The sequence below is a fragment of the Polyergus mexicanus genome, unplaced genomic scaffold, assembly GCF_030449975.1.
Source record: "Polyergus mexicanus isolate NDT 795.1 unplaced genomic scaffold, iyPolMexi1.0 SCAF_3, whole genome shotgun sequence".
In the NCBI taxonomy this organism is placed as follows: domain Eukaryota; kingdom Metazoa; phylum Arthropoda; class Insecta; order Hymenoptera; family Formicidae; genus Polyergus; species Polyergus mexicanus.
This window is the reverse complement of record NW_027223323.1, coordinates 5867703-5895266: the sequence shown is the minus strand read 5'-3', so window position 1 is coordinate 5895266 and position 27564 is coordinate 5867703. Positions and strand designations below refer to the sequence as shown.

Here is a 27564-nt window from a genome sequence, read left to right as displayed (position 1 = left end):
TGTGATTGGCCAGGCTTAGAACAACGGATGTTATTAAGCGGCGTTTACCATAGAGATTTTAAGCCCTAAGCCTTAAGAAATTGACCAATCACAGTCGAGTATGAGAAGAATACTCGACTGTGATTAGTCAATTTCCTAAGACTTAGGGCTTAAAATCTCTATTGTAGACGTCGCTTAAGGGTGCCATGTAACAGAGCTATATGTCGATGGTCAACTGGTCACTGGTCACTGGTTCGAGGTTCGAACGTTCGAGTTCTCGAGGCTGTCGTCATTCGCAGTTACGTTCAAACGGTTGTCACAGTGCGAGCCTGCGAGCTACGAGCTGCAAGCGAATGTTCGTGTGCGTGTGTGTGTAAATGTCGGTTGACATCTATTCCGAGATACGCCGACGGGTGATGTTGTAGATCGTTGTCGAGGAAACTGCATTATCGCGGTGCTGTTACCGTCTCGAAGACTTGGATGCAATTGTCGTCTCCTCACATAGGTGAGTAATCTCGTACCTTATGCTTGCGCAGAGTTTTACTTATTCAGTTTATTCTGCCAGCAATTTTTGACGTTCTCGAATTCACAGCGAGAGATTGCATATAAGATAGAAATTAAACACAGTGAAAGATGTTGGCGAACAGCCAGATGGACGTCCGAGATAATTACATGTATAGCTGTTTGCTAGCTCACTTCGATGTTGACGCTTTGAGGTACGAACATTAAACGAGCACAGATTCTCCACCGCAGCGTGGGGAGTGGTGACGATGCAAAATAACTCCAAAACTAGAGAGATGTTTATCGTTCGAGCTTTGGAGAAGATATTGGCCGATCGAGATGTCAAGAGATCGCATCTCTCGCAGCTCAGGAAATCTTGCGAATCCGCACTCGGTGAGAATCCCAAGATTTTTCCAAGAATGTACATGGGTTGTTACACGCGATTATACTTGTACTCACGTATTTCTATCTTGCAGAAGATCTTCGCAACGAGATCAAAGATGTACCGGTTGTGCAAGGCGAAGAGGTAACCTCAAACGCCCTTCCACAGCCTAAAAGCGACTCGAACGTCATCACAGCGGAGAAATACTTTCTACCGTTTGAGTTGGCATGTCAGAGCAAGTCGCCGAGGATCGTAGTGACCGCGCTAGACTGCCTGCAAAAGTTGATAGCGTACGGCCATCTCACTGGCAATGTGCCCGACTCGACGGAGCCAAACAAATTGTTGATTGTGCGCATTGTCGAAACGATCTGTGGCTGCTTCACTGGTCCGCAGACCGACGAGGGCGTGCAGCTGCAGATTATTAAAGCTCTATTGACTGTGATGACGAGCCAACATGTGGAGGTGCACGAAGGCACGGTGTTATTGACGATTCGTACCGTTTACAACGTTTACTTGGCGTCGCGCAACTTGGTGAACCAAACGACCGCTCGCGCGACCCTCACGCAAATGATCAACGTGATCTTTGCACGGATGGAGACTCAGGCCGAGGAGGAGAATGTGAGAATCGATGGGGAGCATCAGCAGCAGGAAGCTGTTATTGTGGCAAACGGTGAGGCTGAAACTGAACTAAACGCGGAAAATGCCTCCGACACCGTTGATTCTCAAACGATTGTTAAGGGTATCCTTGATGATGTGGTGAACTCTGTGGTGCCGTTGGAGGAGGAAATCAATCTAGAGAACGGCAATCCAGAGGACAACGGCGACGAAGCGACCGCCGAGAATGACAACATGGTCACCGCCAAGTTCACTCATGTGCTGCAGAAAGACGCGTTTCTTGTGTTTCGCGCTCTCTGCAAACTATCGATGAAACCTCTACCGGACGGCACACCTGATCCGAGATCGCACGAGCTTCGGTCCAAGATCTTGTCGCTGCAGTTGCTCCTAGGGATCCTGCAGAATGCTGGCCCGGTATTGCGCTCTAACGAGATGTTCGTCATCGCCATTAAACAGTATTTATGCGTCGCGTTGTCTAAAAATGGCGTATCCTCAGTACCGGAGGTGTTTGAGCTCTCGCTGGCGCTGTTCTTGGCACTGCTTGCACGTTTTAAAGTGCATCTCAAGATGCAGATCGAAGTGTTCTTTAAAGAGATCTTTATGAACATTCTCGAGACTTCCAGTAGTTCCTTCGAGCATAAATGGATGGTCATACATGCGCTCACGAGAATTTGCGCGGATGCCCAGAGTGTCGTCGATATCTACGTCAACTACGATTGCGATCTCTCCGCGGCGAATCTCTTTGAACGACTCGTCAACGATCTCTCTAAGATCGCCCAGGGTCGCCAAGCCCTGGAACTCGGTGCGTCACCGAATCAGGTGCGTTGCAAGCAATGATAGAAGGAGAAAGAGAAAATAGAATAGATGGATTATTAAAAAAAGAGGACACTTTATTCCTTTATTGAGAGACGATGCCATTTTCTAGTTTTTAATACTTGCGTCTTCCAGGAGAAATCCATGCGCATTCGCGGTCTCGAATGCCTCGTTTCCATCTTGAAGTGCATGGTGGAATGGAGCCGAGATCTGTATGTGAACCCGAGCGTGCCGGGAGATCAGCAACCACTCTCGGATCCACCAGACCCGGCACCAGAAACCCCGCTGCCGCGCTATGGCAGCGCCGGCAGTCTCTCGTCGGCCAACTCCAGTCTGATCGGTAACAAGGAGGTGCCGGATTCGCCGGAGCAATACGAGGTACAAAAACAGCAGAAGGAGGTGTGGGAGACCGGCATTGAGATTTTTAGCCGGAAACCCGGCAAGGGTGTGCAGTATCTGCAAGAGCAGGGGTTACTCGGTACCTTACCAGAAGACGTGGCTAGATGGCTGCATCTGGACGAACGACTCGATAAGACCGCCATCGGCGACTTTCTGGGTGATCATAATCACAATCAGGTAACAGAGAATGTAAAGAGATTGTATAAGCTATATGTGACAATATTTAATAACAATCGTCAAGCGACTAATTATTTATTCAGGATATTGAAATTTTTCTATATAATCAATTACGGGATGATGTAACAAAATCTGATCTTACTTCACTCGTGCAGGTAATGTACCACTACATTGATCAGATGAATTTTGCTGAGCGCGATCTAGTAACCGCGCTGAGATACTTTCTGGAAGGCTTTCGGCTGCCCGGCGAGGCGCAGAAGATCGACCGGCTGATGGAGAAGTTTGCCAGCCGCTATTGTGAGTGCAACCCCAATAATGGCCTCTTCACCAGCGCGGATACAGCCTATGTTCTCGGTTTCTCAATCATAATGCTGACCACTGATTTACACTCACCGCAGGTTAAGAATAAGATGACCAAAGAACAATATATTAGGTACAATACATTTTAAATTGATTACAATGAAATTGCGCGTGAGTGCATTTTCTTTCTGTGTTTTGTGGAAGAGAAATTTATATTGATATCAAGTTTGTGATATGATATGAGACTTTCATTACTCATTTTATTTTTATTGTTAATTGTCTGTTTAAGTATAAAATGAAAGGGTCTTCTCTATTTTATCTTATTTGTCTGTTCAGGCTTAACCGACGTATTAGCGACAATGAGGATCTTCCCGAGGAATACCTTTCTAGAATCTACGATGAAATCGCCGGTAACGAGATCAAGATGAAGTCGAACCCCAACAACAGCCGGCTTGCCGGCAAACAGCTGATCTCCAGCGAGAAGAAGCGACGATTGCTATGGAACATGGAGATGGAGGTAATCTCTACAGCGGCGAAGAATTTGATGGAATCTGTCAGTCATGTTCAGGCACCGTTCACTACGGCAAAACATCTCGAACACGTGCGCCCGATGTTCAAGATGGCCTGGACGCCGTTTCTCGCGGCCTTCAGCGTCGGCCTGCAGGACTGCGACGACACGGAGATCGCGTCGCTTTGCCTCGATGGCATCAGGTGAGAGAATATTTTAAGAATGAAAACTTACACATACTGCCTTTTGTAACTAACCATTTATATTATATCACTTTATTTGTAACGTTCTCTACAGGTGTGCTATTCGTATTGCCTGCATTTTTCATATGAGTCTTGAGCGCGATGCTTACGTGCAGGCGCTGGCAAGATTCACTTTGCTGACGGCTAACTCGCCTATTACCGAGATGAAGGCAAAAAATATCGATACCATTAAAACCCTCATCACGGTAGCTCATACCGATGGCAATTATCTGGGGAGCTCGTGGCTCGACGTCGTCAAATGCATTTCTCAGTTGGAATTGGCACAGTTGATTGGCACCGGGATACGGCCGCAGTTGCTGGGCCCGCCATCGAAGCCGCATTTCCCATCGCCGCTGGCAAACTTTGGCAATCTCGCGCATTCTGCTAATTCGCACCAAACCAGTAATCTCAATCTGAGCTCGTTAGACCCCAGTGTAAAGGAGTCGATCGGCGAGACCAGTTCGCAAAGCGTCGTCGTAGCTGTCGATCGTATCTTTACCGGTTCAACGAGACTTGATGGCGACGCCATCGTCGAATTCGTCAAAGCTCTCTGCCAAGTCTGTCTACTTTATATTAAATTGATATAAGTCTTAGGTATAAAATTAAATAATAAATATTTCGTTATCATAGGTCTCTCTCGAGGAGCTGGCCCACCCTACACAACCACGCATGTTCTCTCTCACAAAGATTGTCGAAATCTCGTATTATAACATGGGTCGTATTAGATTGCAATGGTCCAGGATCTGGCAAGTACTTGGCGACCATTTCGACAGGGTAGGATGTAGTCCTCGGCAAGATATCGCGTTCTTTGCCGTAGATTCTCTGAGGCAACTGGCTACAAAGTTTATCGAGAAGGGCGAGTTCGCCAACTTCAGATTCCAAAAGGACTTTCTCAGGCCATTTGAACACATCATGAAGAAGAATAGGTAATTTAACTTGATATTTACTGAATATTAATGATTTTTTTATATTTAATTTGACATAATTAACATAATGTATTTGTAATTCAATTGTATGTGTGATGTGACTAATAATCTAATCTAATTCAGGTCACCCATGATCAGAGACATGGTCGTCAGGTGCGTGGCGCAAATCGTTCACTCGCAGGCACCCAATATCAGATCTGGTTGGAAGAATATCTTCAGCGTTTTTCACCATGCGGCCAGCGATCGTGACGAGTCCGTCGTCGAACTGGCCTTTTCCATGACTGGCAAAATCATTAGTGAGTCATATTTTTATATCTTCCAAAATGATATCTCCCCCAAATTGATCGATGAATTTTATTGTCGCCATTAATTCGAATTGATGTGTCTATAGACGAGTTGTATGCAGAGGACTTCAGCATCATGGTGGACTCCTTTCAGGATGCTGTCAAATGTCTGAGCGAGTTCGCCTGCAACGCATCTTTTCCGGACACCAGCATGGAGGCCATACGGTTGATACGTTCCTGCGCGTCCTATATTGATGCGAATCCCAATCTGTTTGCCGAAGGTATGATGGATGATAGCGGGATGGTTTCGGAGGAAGATCGAGCCTGGGTAACGTTATATTCACTCGTATATTTTACTCGATGTTAATAAATTTATTTCTATTTTGTCTTTTTTTTTTCTTATAGGTGAGAGGATGGTTTCCATTATTATTTGAATTATCTTGCGTGGTGAGCAGATGTAAGCTGGATGTTAGGACGCGCGCGCTGACAGTACTCTTTGATGTCGTCAAGACTCACGGCGCGTCCTTTAAACCTCATTGGTGGAAAGATCTCTTCCAGGTTCTTTTCAGAATCTTCGATAACATGAAACTGCCCGAGCAGCATACCGAGGTTTGTACGAGTTTGTATCTTTAAAGATGAAAATAAGCTTTTGCAAAGAAAAAAGCCGGCTTATTCTTGTTCTTTTCTTGAAATGATAAGTGATTGGAGCATCTGGATCTTAAATGTTGTAGAAAGCCGAGTGGATGACGACAACGTGTAATCACGCACTGTACGCCATTGTAGATGTTTTCTCACAGTTTTATGATATTTTGGGTCCCTTATTGCTGGAACAGCTGTATTTCCAGCTTCTTTGGTGCGTTCAACAGGACAACGAGCAACTGGCTCGGTCGGGCACTAACTGCCTGGAAAATCTGGTCATCAGCAACGGTATCAAGTTCGACGAGCGAACCTGGGAGAAGACTTGTCAGTGCGTCTTGGATATTTTCGAGAGTACCCTGCCGTCCGCTCTACTCACATGGAAACCGCAGTCGCCAAACAAGGAGTCCGATCTCGACGTGATCACCGGCGAGTCCGATGGCCTCCATATTGGTATCCTGAAGCGGAGCAATAGCGCACAAAGCCTCAACACCGAGTCTCTGCCGAAGGCGAAGCTTTTCTCCGCGCTGCAAATTAAATGTATAGTTCAGCTCGAATTGATACAGACTATCGACAACGTTGTTTTTTATCCGGCGACCTCGCGTAAGGAGGATCAGGAGAATCTGGCACTCGCACAGGCCGACATGCTGAACGGCAAGTCGTCAGAGCTTGTAAAGTAAGTGTTTTATTACTACGTTCGCATAATCATAGTTATAAAAAAATTGGAAGATGTTTCTGAATTATAAAAATTTTAAGATTTAATTAAAGAATTTGACATTGAGCATCAATATAGAGGGTATCCGGTAATAGACGAATCACCTCTCGTGTGCAGTTAGAGTGGGTCAAATCAAATGGAAAAGTCCTATACTATTTTGGGATTTCGCAATAATTAATTAAATATTAATTAATAAAAGATTGGCCAATCCGTGCGAGTAGAAGTTCGTGGCGAGCAGGGAGAGAGGCATTCTTCAATGGCTATGTATGAGCGGTAAGACTCTAGCGTTCATAGACTTATAGAAATAGACTGCACGCTCTTACGGTTTGGCGATCTTAACATTGAAGAACAGAGATATACTGGTCGGATTTGTTTCTCTCTCGCACAGTTGAAGGAGAGGGGATATCGCGGCTGACGGAGAAGGAACGGAGAAGCGAGGAAAATGCGCATATACTCGCAAACTGTTCATTCTCCGCCAACCGCGATATCCCCTCTCCTTCAATTGTGCGAGAGAGAAAGAGATCCGACTGCTCTCTCTTTCTAATGTTTAAGACAGTCTTTTGCAGGGATGCGCAATCTATTTCTATAAGTCTATGCTAGCGTTACGCGCCGCTCGTACATAACTATTGTCTTTTGAAGAACGTCCTTCCCACTGCTTCGCTGTGCGCTTCTACTAGTACGGATTGGCCAATCTTTTTCAATTAATATTTCATTAATTATTGTGAAGATTGCAAAATGGTATAGGATTGTTCTACTCGGTTTAACCCGCTCTACCTGCACACGAGATCCGTCTATTACTGGACACCCTTTATATATATATATATATATATGTGTGTGTGTGTGTGTGTGTGTGTGTGTGTGTGTGTGTGTGTGTGTGTGTGTGTGTGTGTGTGTGTGTGTGTGTGTGTGTGTGTGTGTGTGTGTGTGTGTGTGTGTGTGTGTGTGTGTGTGTGTGTGTGTGTGTGTGTGTGTGTGTGTGTGTGTGTGTGTGTGTGTGTGTGTGTGTGTGTGTGTGTGTGTGTGTGTGTGTGTGTGTGTGTGTGTGTGTGTGTGTGTGTGTGTGTGTGTGTGTGTGTGTGTGTGTGTGTGTGTGTGTGTGTGTGTGTGTGTGTGTGTGTGTGTGTGTGTGTGTGTGTGTGTGTGTGTGTGTGTGTGTGTGTGTGTGTGTGTGTGTGTGTGTGTGTGTGTGTGTGTGTGTGTGTGTGTGTGTGTGTGTGTGTGTGTGTGTGTGTGTGTGTGTGTGTGTGTGTGTGTGTGTGTGTGTGTGTGTGTGTGTGTGTGTGTGTGTGTGTGTGTGTGTGTGTGTGTGTGTGTGTGTGTGTGTGTGTGTGTGTGTGTGTGTGTGTGTGTGTGTGTGTGTGTGTGTGTGTGTGTGTGTGTGTGTGTGTGTGTGTGTGTGTGTGTGTGTGTGTGTGTGTGTGTGTGTGTGTGTGTGTGTGTGTGTGTGTGTGTGTGTGTGTGTGTGTGTGTGTGTGTGTGTGTGTGTGTGTGTGTGTGTGTGTGTGTGTGTGTGTGTGTGTGTGTGTGTGTGTGTGTGTGTGTGTGTGTGTGTGTGTGTGTGTGTGTGTGTGTGTGTGTGTGTGTGTGTGTGTGTGTGTGTGTGTGTGTGTGTGTGTGTGTGTGTGTGTGTGTGTGTGTGTGTGTGTGTGTGTGTGTGTGTGTGTGTGTGTGTGTGTGTGTGTGTGTGTGTGTGTGTGTGTGTGTGTGTGTGTGTGTGTGTGTGTGTGTGTGTGTGTGTGTGTGTGTGTGTGTGTGTGTGTGTGTGTGTGTGTGTGTGTGTGTGTGTGTGTGTGTGTGTGTGTGTGTGTGTGTGTGTGTGTGTGTGTGTGTGTGTGTGTGTGTGTGTGTGTGTGTGTGTGTGTGTGTGTGTGTGTGTGTGTGTGTGTGTGTGTGTGTGTGTGTGTGTGTGTGTGTGTACATATCTACATTGACATCTTATCCGATGTTTTTAAAATTAATGTTCATTGTTTTTACTCGATCACTAGCCTATGTTTGATTATAATTCAATTCAAACAAATTAGTACTTTTTATTTTCTCAATACTCACAGCAATATACATCGTATCTGTAGGGCTACCGCCGATCAACAGAAGGAGGAACAGGGCATGTACTGCGCTCTGACGACTAATCACCTTCTGCAGTTAGTGGAATGTTTGCTGCGATCGCATCGCTTCGCGAAGAACTTTAACTCGAATCACGAACAGCGCAACGTGCTGTGGAAGGCCAGTTTTCGCGGTAACGTGAAACCGAATTTGTTGAAACAAGAAACGCAATCGCTTGCCTGTGCGCTACGCATCCTCTTCAAAATGTACAACGACGAAGCACATCGGGCGGACTGGCCTAAGGTCGAGGCACGGCTGGTCGAAGTGGCGTGCGAGGCCTTGGAGTATTTCCTCGCGCTTGCTAACGAGGCTCATCGTGAAGCCTGGACGCCGATCTTGCTGTTGCTGCTCACGCGCATCCTGAAAATGAGCGACAACCGCTTCGCGGTTCACGCCTCCACTTGCTATCCCTCCCTCTGCGAAGTCATGTGTTTCGATCTCAAGCCCGAACTTAGATCGGTATTGCGTAGGTTCTTCCTCAGGATCGGACCGGTCTTCAGAATCACGCAGTAGTAATAGTTACGAGCTAATAAGCTACGGATACTATCTTGGAATCTTTTGATTTCCAGTTTCAACGGAACTCTTTTACTAGAGAAACATGTCATATGCCATTCTCGACCCCCGATAAGATAGGAATGTAATGAAATGTAAAGCGCGATTAGATACTTTGACTCCCCTTAAACCGTTTATATATAATCTACGATGAAATCAGTAGCGTCAAAAATTTTTTCAGCGTATTCGTATCATTGTACGCTTCATCGATTTGCTTTCACTCTTCTGTGTGTAGCATTACATCTAGCGCTAAATATAACTTGGATTTTATTTGTGCAATATACAGATTCATGCATGAATGGCATATCAATCGCGGTCAATAATAACTTGATCATATTATAACGATTAATTAATTAATATAATTTTATTTATAATATATAATGTGTGTGTGTGTGTGTATATATGTCATGTATATGTGTATGTGTGTGTGTGTGTGTATTATGTTTATATAAAGCTATATTATATATATATATATATATATATATATATATATATATATATATATATATATTTATATTTATATATATAAATAATATTATAATATGATAATCATACATAATATAAAAAAAAATTTATTTTATATATATTTTACATACAAAAATTTAGCGCTAAATGTATGACGAAAATACACTATTGTAAACATGTTTGCATAATGTTTATTGCAGAACTTTTTGAATCGTATATAAACTGTTTAATACCATGTATACACATCCGTTTATTTAATACAATGGAATATAATTATATATATGTACGTATGTACGTATGCACGTATGTACGTATGCATGCATGTATGTATGTATGTATGTATCTATGTATGTATGAATAAGGCAACGCAAGCAGTTGAAAATTGGCAACATATATCTTCGAATCCAAAGTTAATTTTCTTCTGACTTGGATTTTAGACGCGGCAATATTTCGTGCAATTTTTTAAAATTCGGATTCCATGATTTTAAATATCGTGTCAATCTTTAAGATAAAATTTACTATTGGCGTATTCAATGATTTATGGCAGAATCTAATTCGAAAATTTGTTCATTAATCATCATTTAGTCAGTTGAGAAAAAATAGTTTTATTGCTATTACTAACTTTTATCTAAGCAAATGATATTTGAATTTGTAAAGGAAAAAGCGAAGGAGGATTATCACGCATTTCCATATGCCTTGAGATGCCATGACATATGTATGTACATTATAAATAACGATGGAGTGGCTAGCTAGGCATTGTTGAAGCGATAAACCTTTATAATTTGATAGAATGTGAAAAAGAGAGAATGAGCTTGTTATGTATATGTATGTACGAAAATGATAAATGAAAGAAGAAACAAGTGTTGTCAATACGTAAAAGATCTAAAATAAGCCACTTATATGCATGTTATCATTAATATTAAAATCATTATGTATGTATATTCGTATTGGAGGAAGATTATGTTAAGTAACTTATATATATAAAATAGAACGATTGATCCTTTGATATTGTTCAAAGTCTTATTTAAATAAATTCAATGAAAAATATATGTATATATACATAAAACACACACACACATACATAAATATATATGCGTGCGTGTGTGTATGTATATGTTGCATTTCTAATATGAAATTAATCCACGAATTTTCGCACCCTCGAGTTCAAGCAGAGAGAAGCTTCCTCTGTTTTTTTTTCCTCTAGTTTAAGACTTGTCCTCCTCTCTTCCGCGTTTTATAAGATATAAATGTCTCGTGTTTCGTTCTTCAATATTTATAGGAAATGAAAAGGAAATGAAAGCTCATAGACTATATACTATGTCTATGTAAAAGCTATTGTACGTGAAAAAGTTTAGTCTTAAAGCCATAAGCAAATCAACGAATCATAATCAAACGTTCTAACGTTCTTATATTATAAGAATGTTTGACTCTGATTGGTTGATTTGTTTACGGGCTTAAGGTATATTTTCATGTGCTCACGAGTTAGCGGCCACACTGGTGGTGTTTTCGAACGCAGTTCAACATATGGAAATTGTAACTTTGCGCTTATGACTAAAATTTTTTCATGTGCGATGACCTTAAGAAAGTTCAAGTTTCAAGTTACATACAAATCACATTAAAGGTTGAAAATCGCGCGCATAAATAATTGTTTATTCGTGTTTATTACTTATGATTGCGTTGGACGACGTTTCCTCATGCATAACTCGACTCTGCGAATCTTCAAACGGTGTGCGAATTATTTTAATATTGCTCGAAGCGCGTCATGCCACTTTTCGCGTGAATTCTCAGGTTAATGAAGCATAACCTTCAAATTAAAATTTGACATTTAACACGTATAAATAATAATGATACAATAATAATATAATGTAATACAAATAATGATGGTAATAATATAATATAAGACAAATAATCATAGGCAGATTTTTTTGGCATTTTTGCAAATACATGATTTATATTCCTATGTATAAACAGTACATAATAATTTCTATGATATAAATGATATTACTATCATGAATAAAATGACATTTTATTTTATAGATAATAACAAATATATAATTATATTGTAATAATATAGGAAACAATATATAAAACAATATAATTATAATGTCATAATCTATTAATGTAATAATTATGTAATAATATTTTATATATATACACACTTGCATACATACACATTTTTATTGCTTTAACAGTCTCTATTTATTCATGCATATATGTTTTAGGTTTTGCAAACCAAAGTTACTAGACGCTATAGCCAAAGTAAAGACTCGCTTTGCAGATCCACTGCTTATCAGACACAAAGCGCAAATAGCAATGCTGGATGGCGAAAAGTTGAGAGAGTTGGATGTTTCTGCACAACAGGAGATGGGCACACTATCCTGGCTACGTACTGTAGCTCCTGTCTTTCCAGTGAATGGCTCCAAAGTAAAGTAATTACATATAAATATAATCGAAAGTAAATATATTATTTCAACAAGAATGCTTTTATCAACAGATTACTATAATTCATAAGCCAAAAATGTTTTACACTACGCTGTTGGAGATGTGCAAGCACGCCAAGAATAGAATTACATTTGCCTCATTGTACTTGGGTACCGGTCCTTTAGAAACTGAGTTGGTAGGTATAATAAAGATAGATAAGTTTATAATAAAAAAAACTTGTCAAGCCAATCAATTGAAATAAAAAAATCTGTAATAGTAAACTATAAAATTACAAAAAAAAGATTAAAATTGAGGAGAAAGAGAGAGAGAGAGAGAAATTATCAATTTTCTAGCTTTCGAACTCTATCTTCTCGGAAAACGAAGTCTCGTTTGTCGGCGCAGGTAAACGTTATAGAGCAAACAATGAATACGAATGATGGCAACATACAAGTGCGGATTCTCCTGGACTACATGAGAGGTTCACGGGGCAAGCAAAACTCCCGGAAGATGCTGGAGCCATTGCTCAAAGGCCAATATGGTGATAGCTGCAAAATTTTCCTCTATCATACACCGAAACTACGCGGCGTCATAAAAGCGACGATCCCCGATCGCTTTAACGAGCTTATCGGTTTGCAGCACATGAAGTTGTACATAATCGATGATGATTTGATCATTAGTGGGTAGGTTGAGTATTTTTATCGCGATAATTAGTTGAGAATAAAAGATTTGTAGAATTTGTTCAAAATTGTTAGTAATAGTTGATCCAAGAAAAAAGGGAAAATATGTTTTTTGATGATTTTATCTTAATAATTTTATATATAAAATGATAAAAAGATCGTTTTTTTGATGTTATCTTGAGTATTGTCAGAAATGGCAACAACATATTTTTAATATCTTAGGGATATACAATACAAAATAATGTAAAAAAATTTTATGTATACTTTGTATATAGAGCAAACCTCAGCAACGATTATTTCACAAATCGGCAGGATCGATACTTTGTCATCGAAGATTGCAAGGAACTTTGTGACTTTTATAATAGATTAATCGAAAGAGTTATGGAATTTAGCTTTCTGTTACAACCAAATGGTAATACGGATTTGAATCCTGCTGTGAACTGCCATCCTTACAAAGGATCCAGAAAAACTTTTACTCAAGAAGCTGCGTCTAGGATACAAACGCTATTCCAAAATGAAATAGAAAAGCGTGCTAGTCTCGATAAAGAAGGTAGCGCCGATTCTTCATAAGTTTTATTCACAACGTACAAAAACTATTTAAAAATATTTATCTGATAAAGTTGAAATAAAAAATACAGAATAGTATTACTTTTTGAAGTTACTATATCATTTTGAAGTTATTATATCATTTAATATTTCATATTGCAGATGCAGACACGTGGATATTTCCAATGGTGCAGATGGGTCAGTTGGATGTCTATCACGACAGTGAGATAACATTGAAGCTTATACAAACAGCTCCAGTAGGAGCTACGCTTAGATTAGCGACCGGTTATTTCAATCTAACTTTCGATTACAGTCAGGCTTTGCTTAGAGATTGCCAAGCAATGTGTCATCTTTTGACAGCACATCCCACTGCCAACGGCTTTTTCAGTATGTTATGAAATTTTTTTTTTGTTATGTCATTAATACAAATTCAAACTTTAAATTATATTATACTATAAATTAGGACTTATAAAAGATGCATTCTTTTTGTATAGTATTTTTTTAATAGGATTATAATTTATTTATCTTCAAAGAGTTCATAGATTATGTTATAACAATTATTTATCATTGCAATTACTTATAGTATTCTCCTATCTCTTTAAGATGCTAAAGGAATTGCTGGGGGAATTCCGGCAGCATACACCAGGTTAGAGGAATCTTTTTATGATTTATGTGAAAAAATGGATCAACAGAGCAGAGTAACGTTATGGGAGTTTATCAAGCCAGGATGGACTTACCACGCCAAAGGTCTTTGGTACACTTTGCCAGATCAGCGAAAGCCTTCGTTGACCCTCATAGGTTCCTCAAACTTTGGTAAAGAAAATGTTTATTATCTTAGATTCTAATCTTAGATACTGAGATATCGATGTCACTAATAAAAAGTATTGCAATCTTTTTTCAGCTTATTGTACAATGGTTTTTTTTTAAAACAAAGAAAAATTTTGATAATCCTAACTTTTTATATTATAAATGCCACGCGCGCGTCAATATGGTCAATAGTACAATAATTAGGAAAAAAGTTGCATTAAATAATGAATCTCCTCGATATTTCAAATGTTTGTAGAGTTAAATATATATTAAAAATAAAGTATGGGTTAGGTTACAGATCAGTTAACAGGGACCTTGAGACGCAGATAGCCGTGGTGACGAAGAACGAAAAGTTGCAGAACGCGCTGCACGAGGAACAGACGCGATTATTTTCATGTGCTAAGCCTGCCACAAGAAAGACTTTCTTGCAGCAGGACAGAATACCGCCAGCCTGGGTTTGTGCAATTGTACTTTTCTTTCGTTATTATTTTTGAAATGAAAATACTTGTCTTTTGTAAAAAGGCAAATTACGCATTTTAAACTTATTTAACGATGGTTGCGGTTGGCAAGGCACTAGAAATGCTTCGAAGCGTTTGATTGACCAATCAGAACAAAAAGAGTAAAGATTTTTTTATTCTGGTTGGTTAATGCAATGCTTCGAAGCATTTCTAGCGTCTTCCCGACCGCAGCCTTTAGCTATAATATTATTGCGCAATAAGTAAAAAAATCCCACATTGATATGCTTCTTATGAAGCTCAAATTAATTCCTATTTTATTTACACAAAATTGTCCATGCGAATTTTTATTCTTTTTTATTTTTATTGTTCTCTGAAATATTGCTTCTATTGAGTGAGTTGGTCGAAAAATTCGTTCAAATTTTGCCAATAAACTTTAAATGAATTTTATAACCGTTATTCATAACTTATATACGATTCTGAGATGTGACACCTTTTAGGATGTTTAAAAAAAATCATACATACTGATTGAATAATACTAGCAATATTAATTTATAAATGGGATATCTAAAAGTGCATTTTTCGCCAACTTATGTGCTTTTATTATCAGGAATATAAAAATGCGATGCAAGTCCAAAGAATGATTTGAATTATACAGATGTGATGCTGTGAATGACTAAATATGTCAGAAGTAATCAAGCTATCATAAAAATAGTTTGGAATTATGCAAGAAAGTGCTACATACTTTTCTTAATTAAAGATTACATCTTAATATTTAATTTTGCAGTTTTATTGCAAAAAATCCGAACAAATTTTCTGACCCGTGTAATATAATTTTTATAATTCTAAAAGATTTTTTTATATAAAAGCTCTATATATATATATATATATATATAGTTGTAAAATTCTCTATTAGAATATAATAAAATCATTGTGGAAATTAAAGTGATCTGATGATTTCTGATAGATGATTTTCTGACAAATGAGTCCAGATAGAATCTTAGAATTCTTTATTATCTAAATTTTGTATGCGCAAGATTCAAAAATTAATTGTTGTCTCCCAAAGGATAAATTAGCATTTTATTTTGTAAGTTAATAACAGATAGAGCAAACTGTAAATTCGGTGGCGCAATTATTTTCCCGCGGGCTATCCTGTAAGGGATATGATAGAATTTAATATTATTACGATGCCGTCGCTTTTTGCGCAACGTCGAACACGCGAAAATGACTTTAATGCAGATACAGTAATAATAGTACAAGAATGATTGTCTGTTGAACCCACTCATGATTCACAGATCAAGATAATTGCAATAATTCAATTGTAATTATCGATGATGATGGTGACAACGACGATAATTAATATTGCGACACTTTGTAGGTGGAAATCGATCGCTGTTTTGTAGAGATTTCCAAGACCAGCAATCAGCGCGCGTTAATTAACAGTTATCCGGTGAAATTTTATTTATCGTCGATCACAAATGTTTCTTCTTTCACGAAAAATTCCACGACCTCCTCTTCTACATTTTTCGAATCAGAATCTAACTCGTCGGTGTCGATATCTGAAAACGAGCACACGCTCGATGATTAATCTCAAATCTTGTTGGAAGAATATTATTCTCAGTGCAATAATATTCTTCCAACAAGAATTATTTCACAAAGGTGTCCATAATTATTTATATAATGTTGGAAGGGATCTAATATTCTTTTTAATATATACTTACTGCAACGTAATTCAAGACGACGTTTCTTCTGATTATTCCATTCTTCAATACGTTTTGTACGATACTCTTCAAATGCCTTCATCAACAAGCAACGCTTCTCAATTAACTCCTATAAAAATGATCAGTTGTTGAAATAAATTATTATCTAGAAATCTGTTGAAACTTTCGAAGAAGAGTTGATGTTTCTACTCACCCACGCACACATAACTATATACTTTACAATTATGCAATTATTTCTTCGTAAGAAGAAATTATTTAATATACATATATTGTTTAAAAATGGATAATATAATTTAAAGATTAAATGCACCTTTGAAGCGCGTGTCAATCGCATGCGGTCTTTGCTCTCGAATTGCGCCGAATACTTCTTCAAGTTTTTTTTTATCTCCTTTATCTGCTCTGCAGTGAGCAGGGTCGGTGGCCGCGGTCGCCATAGAAGTTGGTTAAACGCGGTCAGATTGACTCTCTTTAAAATACGGCCCTGGAACGTCCATATCCAGTAACCATTGTCAACGCTCGTCTTCCAACTGGACACTGCCGTGACGACGTATCTGAAATTAACCACAATGAAAATTAGTAAAATCAATATCCTGATAAATATATATTTCACTTTATTCATTTTTCTTATACTATATAAACTTTCGATGCTATCTTTTGAAGCTACCTGCCGGTAGGATCCCATTCCACGTCTGAGGTTTGATAATGATCAGTGGAGTTCATGATGGTAAAATCATTGGTGTCAATAAATTCCAGAGCGCCAGCCATCGTTGTGAGGCCAGCTAGGACGATAAATTGACCCGATGGCGACCAAAATAAGTGATTACAAGCTTTCTTTTCTAATCTCTCTGTCAGAAAGGACATTAAAAGTGTGATTTATGAATAATAAACTTAAATTGGTGAAACAAAGATTGGCAAATTTTTGATTTAATCGAATAAAAAGAGTAATAATGGAGATTCTATTATACATTCACTTACTGAGAAGGGCGGGCTGGTGACCGTATCGCACTTCGTAAAAACTGACATTCACGCTTGGTATTTCCCCATGGATGATGGCAAATTTGCTCCCGACCGGCTCCCACGCAAAAGCATGAATCGGCTCCTTTATTTCCACACTGTCTACGGGAATCTGTTTCTCTCTCATGTGGAAGATTTCAAAATTGTACGACATACCCTGCAACGCGAAAATACGGATGAGTTTTGATAACAATAATCATTATATAAAAGCTGTTTCTCAAGATATAAATTTCGAAGAGCTCTCTTGCTCTGAAATACATTAATTGAAACTATTTCAGCACATGTGCGAAAATAGTTTTACTAAAGCTCAACTCACCGTGTACTTTTGTTCTGTTTTTTCTTTGCGCTTGGCAAAGCGATCGACTTTTACGCACAGATAATCGCCAGACTTTTGCCAAAAGATCTTGCAGTCGGCTACATTGAACAGGTTCTTATTTCTTATTTCATTACGGCTGAAAGTCCGAAAATTATTTGATGAGAAATCACTCTCGTTTAAATCAATAACTAATTCAAGACTAAAGACTCACTTGGGGATTTCGAGCAGAGTTACCCTAGCCGGAACGTCCTTGTCCTCTGGCACCCAGTAAGCAAGAATGTTGTCCGTTGGGGACCAACTAAAATCTCTGATTCCTGGTATCTTAATGCTCTTCTTATCCAGTAGACCAAATGACTAAAAAATATGACGATAGCAGCAATTAAATAATAAATTCAAAACAATAATCAGTATCAAAAACTGTGTAAACTATATTCAAGAGACTGTGTTGAAACATTATTATAACAAGTACTCACTGGAGTCTCGTAAATGCTAAGAACATCTTCTCCCATGCGCGCTAAATATTTATCATCATGCGACCAGCGGAAGATTGGCCAGACAGAAGATCCATCGGGAAAGAAGGATCGTTTCTCTTGGCCCGACAGAATATCCCAGATCACCAGACGCTTTTGATCTTGTCCGAGATCGGTACGCGGGGTGTAGGTAACCAGATAACGCTCGCCGGGCGAAAAATCAATGCACTCGACGCCTCGCTGGCTGAATCTGGCCTGTTGGGTGAATTGTGGCCCACCCCATAGTGCGACTCCCAGCTTGTGGAACGTTGCTAGATACGTGCCCAGCTGCGACCATTTTACGTATGTCTCTGTCCAGCGCTGGAAAATCAGAAAAAAGTAATTTGGATCCTGATTGTGTTGTAACAGATTTAATCGTTGAAGTCCATAATTTCAAAATATCATAGTTTTCATAACTTTTATATCTTAAATTAATATTACAATTATATATATTAAATAAATAGCAAATGAAAATTGTGATATATGTTTAGCGAGATACTGAAAAGAGTTTACATCAGAATATTTGCTTATTACTTTATATTTTTTCTTTTTCTTAAAAGTAAAATTACCCACATTGCGTTCTTCAAGTGAGGTAGGCTCCGGTGCAGAGTTTTGCCAAATTTGCACTGATACACCCGCTCCATTGCCACAAAGAACACAAAACTGATCGTAAGCATCCGGTTCCAGCAGATGATAATGCAAGTCGCTGGCAGACTTGAATGGCTGAGCTTTCGGCGGTTCCCAGTTTTCGGGGATATCCTCATATTTTTTAAAGTCCGTGAAAAGATTGACCTTAAATGTATGCGATTTGTCGATTTTGTAATTGTTGGTAGATTTGACGGCCGATAGAGCATTCAGATGATTGTTGTATTCCAGAAAAATGTATCTGTCAAGGAAGAAAAAGAAATAGTGACCATAAAATATTTTTCCAAAAAATAGCTTCTCTCTCTGCAATTTTGACCAATCTGAACTAACCCTTTAGTCTTGCCATCGTTTTCATTCATCGGATAGTGCTGGTTGACAATTGTACCAAATTTTCCTAGCACCTTGTTGATAACAGATTGAAGTTTCTCCAATTTATCAGGTTCCACTCGAGGTACATTATCCACGACAATCACGGATTCTACCCCATCTGTTTCCGATGGTTTCTGCTTCAAGATATCACCAAGCAACTCTACAAGTTCATGACAAAAATTTTACCATTGCAAAAAACTTGCTTCCATAATATAATGTAAAAATGAAAAAATATTTAAAATAAACATTTGTAAACATATTGCAGACATTTCTTATTTAATCTAATAATATTTTTGAGGATATTGATTCAGCAATTTCTCTAAACTATTTATTAATGGCTATGTAAGTTCTATAAATTGTAAAAAGAAATAATTAATTGATACAGTATTTAATTGCGCTTTGTTTGCTATCTGTTCCATAGCAAAGTCGCCAAGTTATTTAACTATAGTTGAAATACTTTGTGTAGAAAAAATATTTTCCTTTTAATATGCAAATAGATTTTACCACATGTTAATAGTTGTAACGCATCTTTAATTATATAAGAACATTTCATAGACTTATTTTACATAAGAATCGAGGTTTGCTCCTCCAAGAAATAGGAGTTCAATTATCTTTAAGTAAAAACATATGTATTCTATAAGCAGAATTTACCGTATCGTTTCACACTTTTGAACTAAAATTATCACTAACATCAAAATAGATACATTGCGTATAAAATAAGAAATACTTTTTTTTTTTTAAATTCCTCCAATTCAAAAAAGTTATTCAGCACATTTACATGTATACTTACAACTTTTCTTTATTTTAAATTATATTATGGCTGCGTTCCGAAAGCACGCTTATGCGCTGAAAGCGTCGTTCTATCTTTGTTATTTTGATAAGTTGAACAAGGACAAAGCATGCTCATAGGCTCATAGCGCTAAAAGCACGCTGGAATGCACCCTGTATACTTTCTCCGAAATGTTTATAGGTTAGATTACATCGGTAATCAGCGTAAAAATGAGCAATATTGTCTCCGTCATTTGACATACGAAAGAACTTCGAAATTAGTGGTGACTCATCAGAACAGATGGCGAACGATTTTTGAAGATTAAATCGCAAATGCCACATTTGAAATGCAAAATTTGCCATGCTTGCAGCGTAATGCGGACGACAAGTGTAGACGTGTTATCGCGTTGAATATTTCGACGAGGAAAAAGATGACAGGACGCTCACCTTCATCGGTAATATCATCTACGAAGCCTTCGGGATCGCTGAAATTGGGCTCCTCATCGTCGTTCATCGGATCGTCGTTGCCTTTAGCGGTCTCCTCGTTTTGTGCCGCTTTCTCTGCCTGAGTTTTCTTCGCCATCTTGGAAACCTCTGAGCATACCATATAGCCGTATGCCGTTGTTACCGTACACCGTTTTGACTACATTTACACGTCACCGCGTCACTGTTGGCAGTGTTCCGATTCCCCACCCGGGTATATGTCACGTACACTATTAGAGTCCTATATAGGCTGCGGTCGAGAAGACGCTAGAGATGCTTCGAAGCATTGCATTAACCTATCAAAATAAAGAAATCTTTACTCTTTTTGTCCTGATTGGTCAATCAAACGCTTCGAAGCATTTCTAGCATTTTCCCGATCGCAGCCATAATCAGAGAAGCGACAATGACGTTCCGCTTGCTGATTGGCTGACGGCTACAGGCCCGTTTCACGTAACGACTGCAACGCTCACGTATCATTTCATCTTTGTTGTTCACCGAAAGTTAAACAAAAACAGATAATGCTCGCGGGTCGTTAAGTAAACGCATCCTATGTTAGCGGTTAATTTCCACGTAGAGACAGAGAGAGAGAGAGAGAGAGAGAGAGAGAGAGAGAGAGAGAGAGAGAGAGAGAGAGAATCCTACGTGCAAACTAATCGCAACCGGCGTACCATAAATGAGAAAAAAGTATATTTGTAATGTTATTTTCTAAAAAAAAAACTTTGAATATCTCTGGTCGGTATTCATAGTTAGTTCTTATATTTAAAATCATCTTAAGATGTTCTAAACCAATCACAGAGCCGTATTAGCATCTTAAGACGGTCTTGAAATAAGAACTGACTTATGAATATCGGCCTCTGAGACATCTTAAAAACATTTTAGATTACACATGGGACAGCTACGGGACCAACATGGCGATCATGGAAAACATGGAGGGGGTAACGATGTCGCTTCTCTGATTATATAAAACTCTATACACTATAAGAGCCATGGTACATAAAAAAACTTAAGCAATAAGACTTAGGGCCGTGGCACATAAAAAAACTTAAACAGTAAGACTTAAGACGTAAGCGAATTGACCAATCACGGTCGAACAATAAGGCAGCCATATTAGGTGCTTTCCATTTAGTTACTCAAATCGACACAAGTCTAGTGAAATTATCATTGGTGCTTCTTTCAATATCAGTGAACAACAAAGATAGAATGATACTTTGTGTCGACTTGAGTCACTAAATGGAAAGCACCCATTGAAACGTTAGCCCCTGCGCACAATAAAGAAAATATTAGGAATAGAAATAAAATATTAAATATCAAGAGGAGCAATTTGGAATTATTTTACAAGGAAACGGAATGGATTAATTATTTTTAATTTTTATTTTTTTATTTCATTATGCGTTAATCCATTCCGTTCCCTTGTTTGAAGTAAAATAATTCCAAATTGCTCCTGATTTAATATTTTATTCCTATTCCTAATATTTTCTCTATTGTGCGCAGGGCCTATCGTACGCTGAAAATTCCTTGAATAATATTTATTTCCTGTTCCTATTGGTGGATAATTTCTATTTCCTGTTCCTATTGCTTGTACTTTTGTATTGTGCAATAGGTCTTAGCGGTTTAGTATTATATAGAAGTTTATGGTAATACGGCTTTAAAGCTCGTATCAGACTACGCATTGAAAATTGAAAATTGAAAATTGAAGATTGGAATTTGACTAATCAGAACAAAAGAAACTAAAATTTCTTTATCCTGATTGGTTAAATTTCAATCTTGAATCTTGAATCTCAATCTTCAATGCGTAGTCTGATATCGGTTTAATGGCCCTCACTGGACGCGATGTTGGCCCTCGCACACTGGACGCGATGAGCGATGAACGGTTGCGGTCGGGAAGACACTAGAAATGCTTCGAAGCGTTTGATTGATCAATCAGGACAAAAAGAGTAAAGATTTTTTTATTCTGATTGGTTAATGCAATGCTTCGAAGCATTTCTAGCGTCTTCCCGACCGTAGCCGATGGGCGATATTCAATGAGAGCTTTATTTTTTCGGAAAGGCAGAGCTCTCATTGGATATCGTCCATTGCTTATCGTTTATCCCGTCCAGTGTTCGAGAGCCAGTCGGTGTAAACTATACTAGTAATTTTCAATACTACCAATATTATGTCAATAATCTTTAATGCTACCAATATTACATCAGTAATTTTCAATTACAGGCGACGCTCTTCGTGGCGTAATGTATATGAATGTACAGACATACGATTGTGTCAATTGTATATAACGAGCTTGTCTTGTGAGCTGTAACGAGTGACGAATAATAACAATAAACGCTTCGTTGTCGGTATGAAACTTTACGTTTCTCGTGTTCTTGCGCGTTCTCAAATTTGGAGTGCATAGGAATGACACGAAAGTGTTTCTCGCATTTCTGACATCCTAATAATTTTTCGTTCTATATAATACATATCTTTCTATTTATCATTTATATATTGAATTGTCGGCATGTCGGTGCTTTACGTGGAAACTAAAGGGAAAACTGAAGAAAAGCAACATAAAAGGTCTTTTATATATCTCATCGTATATATTCTCTCTCTCTCTCTCTTTCTCTCTCTTTCTGCACCCTTCCGTTCTCCCTCCTTCCCAACATGTTTAACATGACATATGCATATAAGTATATGTATATGCTGTATTTAACATTAATATTAATAATGACATATAACAACAGTTTTTTCTCACATATATGTAATTAATTCTCCAATTTTAATATATAATATTAAACTCTTCTATATTTGTTCTCTCTTCTCCTCCTTTTCTCTATCCACGTTTAATATGAAATATGAAATTGTATCAATTTTATGATAAACAGATTTTATAAAATCACTGATGAATGGCCTTTAATATCAAATTATTACATTTTACAGTCTTATCAAGAATAGATGTCCTTTTAGAGATGGATAGTTTTTTTTATAAAACTACTAATTAATCTCGCATTTGTATAACACACGTATACCTCTTTTTTATTTCAAGTATGGAAGAAATAACATTGTATAACTAAAAGGAATAAAGTATAGTTTTTTTTTAGCGACACAGAAAAGCTCTGTGCCACTACGGCAAAGGTAGAGATCTCATCAGAAATGGACAAAAATATAGATTTGGAGAGCCCTCAGAGTAGAAAGCACAAATCGTCGCCTGATCGCGAATATGTATCCAAAGTAGCCAAGCATGATATTGACGAAGATGCTGTATCTGCTGTGAGTTTTTTTGAATGTACATTTATGCTATGAATGCTATGAATGGTAAAAATGCTATTATCCTTCTTATTACAGAGTGCAAGTGTTCCTTCAGATTTGACAACATCTGGAAGTAATGAAAAAAGCAGCGATAAATCTAATATAGATAAAATTGTTGATAATACAGCTTTAGTAGCTGATCATTACAACTTGTTGGAGGAAAAGGGACTATCATACAGAAATCAAAGTCGCATTGTATACATGAGAAATTTTAACAACTGGATTAAAAGCATGCTTATACGTAAGTATTAATCTTTAATTGTTAATTCAATAATATTAAATCACTTTTAATAATACAAGCGTAACCAATACGTAACCCTAAACACAATTGTTATTACATAATTACAACAATTGTGAATATTGAAATTAAAAATCCATTTTGATTTCTTTTAAATGTCTCAAGAAATACTAAACTTAACTTATTATTAGTTATTATTTAAATTATAATTAATTATATCAGCTCTCTATGATCTAAATTTGTCAATCTTTTGGTATTTTATCAACTAATATTAAGTTAATGTTATATTATATGCTTGTGCTATATAATAAACTTATTGTTAAATTATTTATCACAGATGAATATGTAGTTAAGTTGAGACAAGGTAAGAGTTTCGGTGCGTCGCTAAGAGTGTTGGATATGTGCTGTGGGAAAGGGGGAGATCTTCTTAAATGGAAAAAGGCCAACATCTCACATCTGATCTGCACGGATATAGCGCAAGTATCATTGGAACAGTGTCAACAACGGTACAATGACATGGTAAATAGGAAAGGTTCTAAAGACAGAGGTTACGCTCCCATTTTTACCGCAGAATTTATAACGGCTGATTGTACAAAGGTAGAAGATATATATTTTCATCTTAAATCATACTATTTGCAATTTTATCTAGCAAGAAATGCACTTGTCAATGGAATTTGGTTAATCAGGATTGTTGCAGGTTCGTTTGAGAGAAAAGTTTGTGGATCCCAGTATGCAGCTGGACTTTGTCAGTTGCCAATTTGCGTTTCACTACAGCTTTGAATCCCTATCGCAAGCGGAATGCATGCTTCGGAATGCTGGCGAGAGTCTCAAACCTGGTGGCTATTTTATCGGAACCATTCCAGATGCATATGATCTAGTGTATGTTTTTCTCTTCCCTCTTTTCTTCCTTTATAAACATCTATTTCTAATATTATTATTTTATTTTATTTTTCCTTTTTTCTTAAATACATATCAAAATATAAAATACATTGCTAATTATGATTCTATAATTATAATGAAATTACAATTATAAATAATTACAATAAAATATAATTTAATATCATCAAATTTTTTGTAGACCAAATTATATATTATACAATCTTATAATTTTGAATTTAATTTCCACACGCAAAGTCTTTAATCTTTTCTCTACTAAAGAATGTATATTCAATTGCGCGTGCACGCACGCACATTATATATATATATATATATATATATATTTGTATATGGAAGATAATACATTTTTAACATGCAAAACAGAAACATACGCTCATATATTTTTCTTTTTTGTAATATAGTTCTAGATGGCAAAAAAGCGATGGTAATAAATTCGGCAACGATGTATATAGCATTGAATTTATATGCGAGGACAAGACGAGACCGCTACTTTTTGGCGCCAAATACAATTTCCACCTGGATGGCGTAGTTGATTGTCCAGAGTTCTTAGTACACCTACCCACTCTGTGTAAATTGGCTTTAAAATACGGTCTCGAGTTAATGGCGTTTGAAAGGTGAGTGAGTGAGTGAGCGAGCGAGTGAGTGTGTGAGTGTGTGTGTGTGTGTGTGTGTGTGTGTGTGTGTGTGTGAGAGAGAGAGAGAGAGAGAGAGAGAGAGAGAGAGAGAATACATTTTCTTTTCATTTAAATTTATCAATCACCCGTGTATATTAATAAACATTCATTTCAAAAATCGACTTTTATTCTATTTTTTTATAACTTATTCAAATCAATTCAAGTTTGTGTAAATATATATATTCATATTTAAAAATGGATTAAAGCAATTTTCAATTTAAATTAATATATTAAATTTTTTTTTCTTTTTTCAGATTCGACGAATATTATGAACGTTTCAAAGACGAGGGCAGATCCCTTTTAGGAAATATGCAGGCATTGGAAACTTATCCGCCATATCACGAAGCACCTTTGCTCGGTGACCCAGAGCAAGACTATCAACATGCTGTTCGATACATGCAGAACCTGCCTGCCAATCATCGTAAAATCGGCACTCTCTCGCAATCGGAATGGGAAGTCACTTGTTAGTATAAAAATTACAAAAATAAAAATGATAAAGATGAGGGGAAAAAAAACGGATCAATTCGACTTTGAGATTTTTCAACAAAAATATCTTCTTTTTTTACAGCATTATATGCAATCTTTGCGTTTCGAAAAATGAAGACCGTCTGGAACAGCGAGGGAAAACCAGAGTATGTAAAGTTGTAAAGCATCAAAGTTTTAGATAGACTGTAGCGATAAAAGAATGATTTTATCGATTGATACTGATTTTTTTATATTACAAGAAAAAACTTTGTTACTGTAGATGGCTTATTATACGACATCATCCGTGTGATACTTGTAAAACAGTAGTTGTGTTTGATAGAGACGGACAATCGTGTAAAAATCTCGTTAAAAACATTAGAAATTAAATCATTGAAACAACAAAAACAATTTTTTTTTATTTATATTAAAATTCGATTCTTTCAAGAGAAATGCAGGAAATTTTTTAGTATCACACGAATGACTTATAATGATAAATACAATTCGAAATATATTCTCCCTCTTATATAAAAAATATAATTATTTAAAATATATAATCTGTAAATATAATCTCTTTGTAAAATTCTTAATATTTTTGTTCTGTAACATTAATTTTCTAAGCAAGTTTACGCAATTATCAACTTGCGATGTGTCCCATATATTTCTATCTTTTATCAAACCTTATCAAATCTTTTATCACATTATTTATATAGATTTAGTAATATTATCCATCTTATGTATTTTATTCACGCTATAAGACTAACTTATAAAAATGGCATTACTTGGAGAAAAAAAATATATATATATATATCTTTTAATTCATATTTCTCAAAAATAACCATTGTACAAGATTATCTGAAAGTTTGTCTGAATTTTATATAGATGAGAAAGAAAAAAAGATGGATACAATTTTTTCGCGTCAGATGTGTGATGTATGTATGTATGTACATATGTACATTGTATATATGTACGTTGTATGTATTCACGTATGTCGTACGTACGTACGTACGTACAATCGAATACAACTTTAGAGGATCGATCTAACGTGAATCAATAGAAATATTTATTTACGCGGCGAAACAAAGAATATCTCATATAAAATTATTCTAAAAAAATCAGTAGATTGAAAGAATTACACATAGAATAATTTTTAAATTATCGTACTTGTATATTCTTTCATTTCAAAATCTTACAGTGTAAGACTGAGAACAATATTTTCATTTATTCCTAACGCTATCGTTATCTTGGAAACTCACGACAATTAACCCTCTCTTTACGAGTATAAAATTTTTCATCCCCGGACGAGTGCTTTTTTTCATTTTTTTCGATCTTTTTGACGAGATTTGTTTCTACATAAGAAGGAAAGAAAAGAAGAGAGAAAGAAGTCTGTGGATCAAGAAATGAATCGGTAATGGAAATCAATATAATTTCGTTAAATGTCATTAGAGATATGTGGATAATGATTCGTCGAATGCGCGAATTAGATGGCGCAAGATCTTTTTTTCGCACGTGTTCTTCGTCCGTCGCGGAAAATTGTATATTAAACTCGTCCACGAGACACGAGACTACACCGGTTTTTTCAATCGGCTTCGCGTCTGTCCGCATCACAGGCCGCTCGGGCTCGGTCGCAATCGCGGTGAATGACTTTCGTCGGGTCAGGCTAGATCGGGCGAAGCGATCGTTGGGTTCGGT

The 27564-nt window shown here is 37.4% G+C and overlaps 4 protein-coding genes and 1 long non-coding RNA gene across 12 annotated transcripts; 3 read left to right on the top strand and 2 right to left on the bottom strand.

Annotated features, from left to right (window-relative positions):
• Positions 1-220: 220 nt before the first annotated feature.
• Positions 221-9559, top strand: Sec71 (ADP ribosylation factor guanine nucleotide exchange factor Sec71). 5 transcript variants are annotated; one of them, XM_070316358.1, is made up of 13 exons: positions 221-484; positions 671-873; positions 957-2296; positions 2426-2866; positions 3022-3299; positions 3503-3877; positions 3972-4473; positions 4547-4842; positions 4966-5138; positions 5234-5454; positions 5532-5735; positions 5858-6438; positions 8526-9559. In XM_070316358.1, exons 2-13 carry the CDS (start codon positions 750-752, stop codon positions 9088-9090), a joined length of 5100 nt encoding a protein of 1699 aa, XP_070172459.1. In that variant the 5' UTR covers positions 221-484; positions 671-749; the 3' UTR covers positions 9091-9559. The 5 variants fall into 5 exon arrangements, with proteins under 5 accessions (XP_070172459.1, XP_070172458.1, XP_070172457.1 ...); XM_070316357.1 differs by having other exon boundaries at positions 607-873; XM_070316356.1 differs by having other exon boundaries at positions 572-873.
• LOC138945113 (uncharacterized) lies at positions 3922-10920 on the bottom strand. The gene is made up of 3 exons (XR_011448912.1): positions 10751-10920; positions 8524-9071; positions 3922-6289 (listed from the first exon to the last, which is right to left on the bottom strand). It is a non-coding gene; the product is annotated as an uncharacterized lncRNA (long non-coding RNA).
• Positions 10921-11175: 255 nt separating this feature from the next.
• Positions 11176-15430, top strand: Pgs1 (Phosphatidylglycerophosphate synthase 1). Of its 3 annotated transcripts, none has more exons than XM_070316351.1 (8): positions 11176-11382; positions 11817-12018; positions 12072-12211; positions 12418-12695; positions 12968-13242; positions 13401-13625; positions 13842-14051; positions 14337-15430. In XM_070316351.1, the coding sequence occupies exons 1-8, from the start codon at positions 11263-11265 to the stop codon at positions 14537-14539; spliced, it is 1653 nt and encodes a 550-aa protein (XP_070172452.1). In that variant the 5' UTR covers positions 11176-11262; the 3' UTR covers positions 14540-15430. The 3 variants fall into 3 exon arrangements, with proteins under 3 accessions (XP_070172452.1, XP_070172453.1, XP_070172454.1); XM_070316352.1 differs by having other exon boundaries at positions 11817-12023; positions 12089-12211; positions 14337-15429; XM_070316353.1 differs by having other exon boundaries at positions 11207-11320; positions 12089-12211; positions 14337-15427.
• Positions 15431-15562: 132 nt separating this feature from the next.
• Eif3b (eukaryotic translation initiation factor 3 subunit B) lies at positions 15563-20520 on the bottom strand. The gene is made up of 11 exons (XM_070316350.1): positions 20290-20520; positions 19036-19234; positions 18634-18946; positions 18025-18381; positions 17763-17905; positions 17552-17687; positions 17197-17392; positions 16886-17066; positions 16532-16772; positions 16222-16330; positions 15563-16059 (listed from the first exon to the last, which is right to left on the bottom strand). Exons 1-11 carry the CDS (start codon positions 20447-20449, stop codon positions 15959-15961), a joined length of 2136 nt encoding a protein of 711 aa, XP_070172451.1. The 5' UTR covers positions 20450-20520; the 3' UTR covers positions 15563-15958.
• Positions 20521-22532: 2012 nt separating this feature from the next.
• Positions 22533-26614, top strand: Rnmt (RNA guanine-7 methyltransferase). 2 transcript variants are annotated; one of them, XM_070293049.1, is made up of 8 exons: positions 22533-22869; positions 23394-23562; positions 23638-23842; positions 24177-24436; positions 24537-24718; positions 25138-25350; positions 25665-25873; positions 25979-26614. In XM_070293049.1, exons 1-8 carry the CDS (start codon positions 22814-22816, stop codon positions 26056-26058), a joined length of 1374 nt encoding a protein of 457 aa, XP_070149150.1. In that variant the 5' UTR covers positions 22533-22813; the 3' UTR covers positions 26059-26614. The 2 variants fall into 2 exon arrangements, with proteins under 2 accessions (XP_070149150.1, XP_070149151.1); XM_070293050.1 differs by having other exon boundaries at positions 23383-23562.
• The last annotated feature ends 950 nt before the right edge of the window (positions 26615-27564 follow it).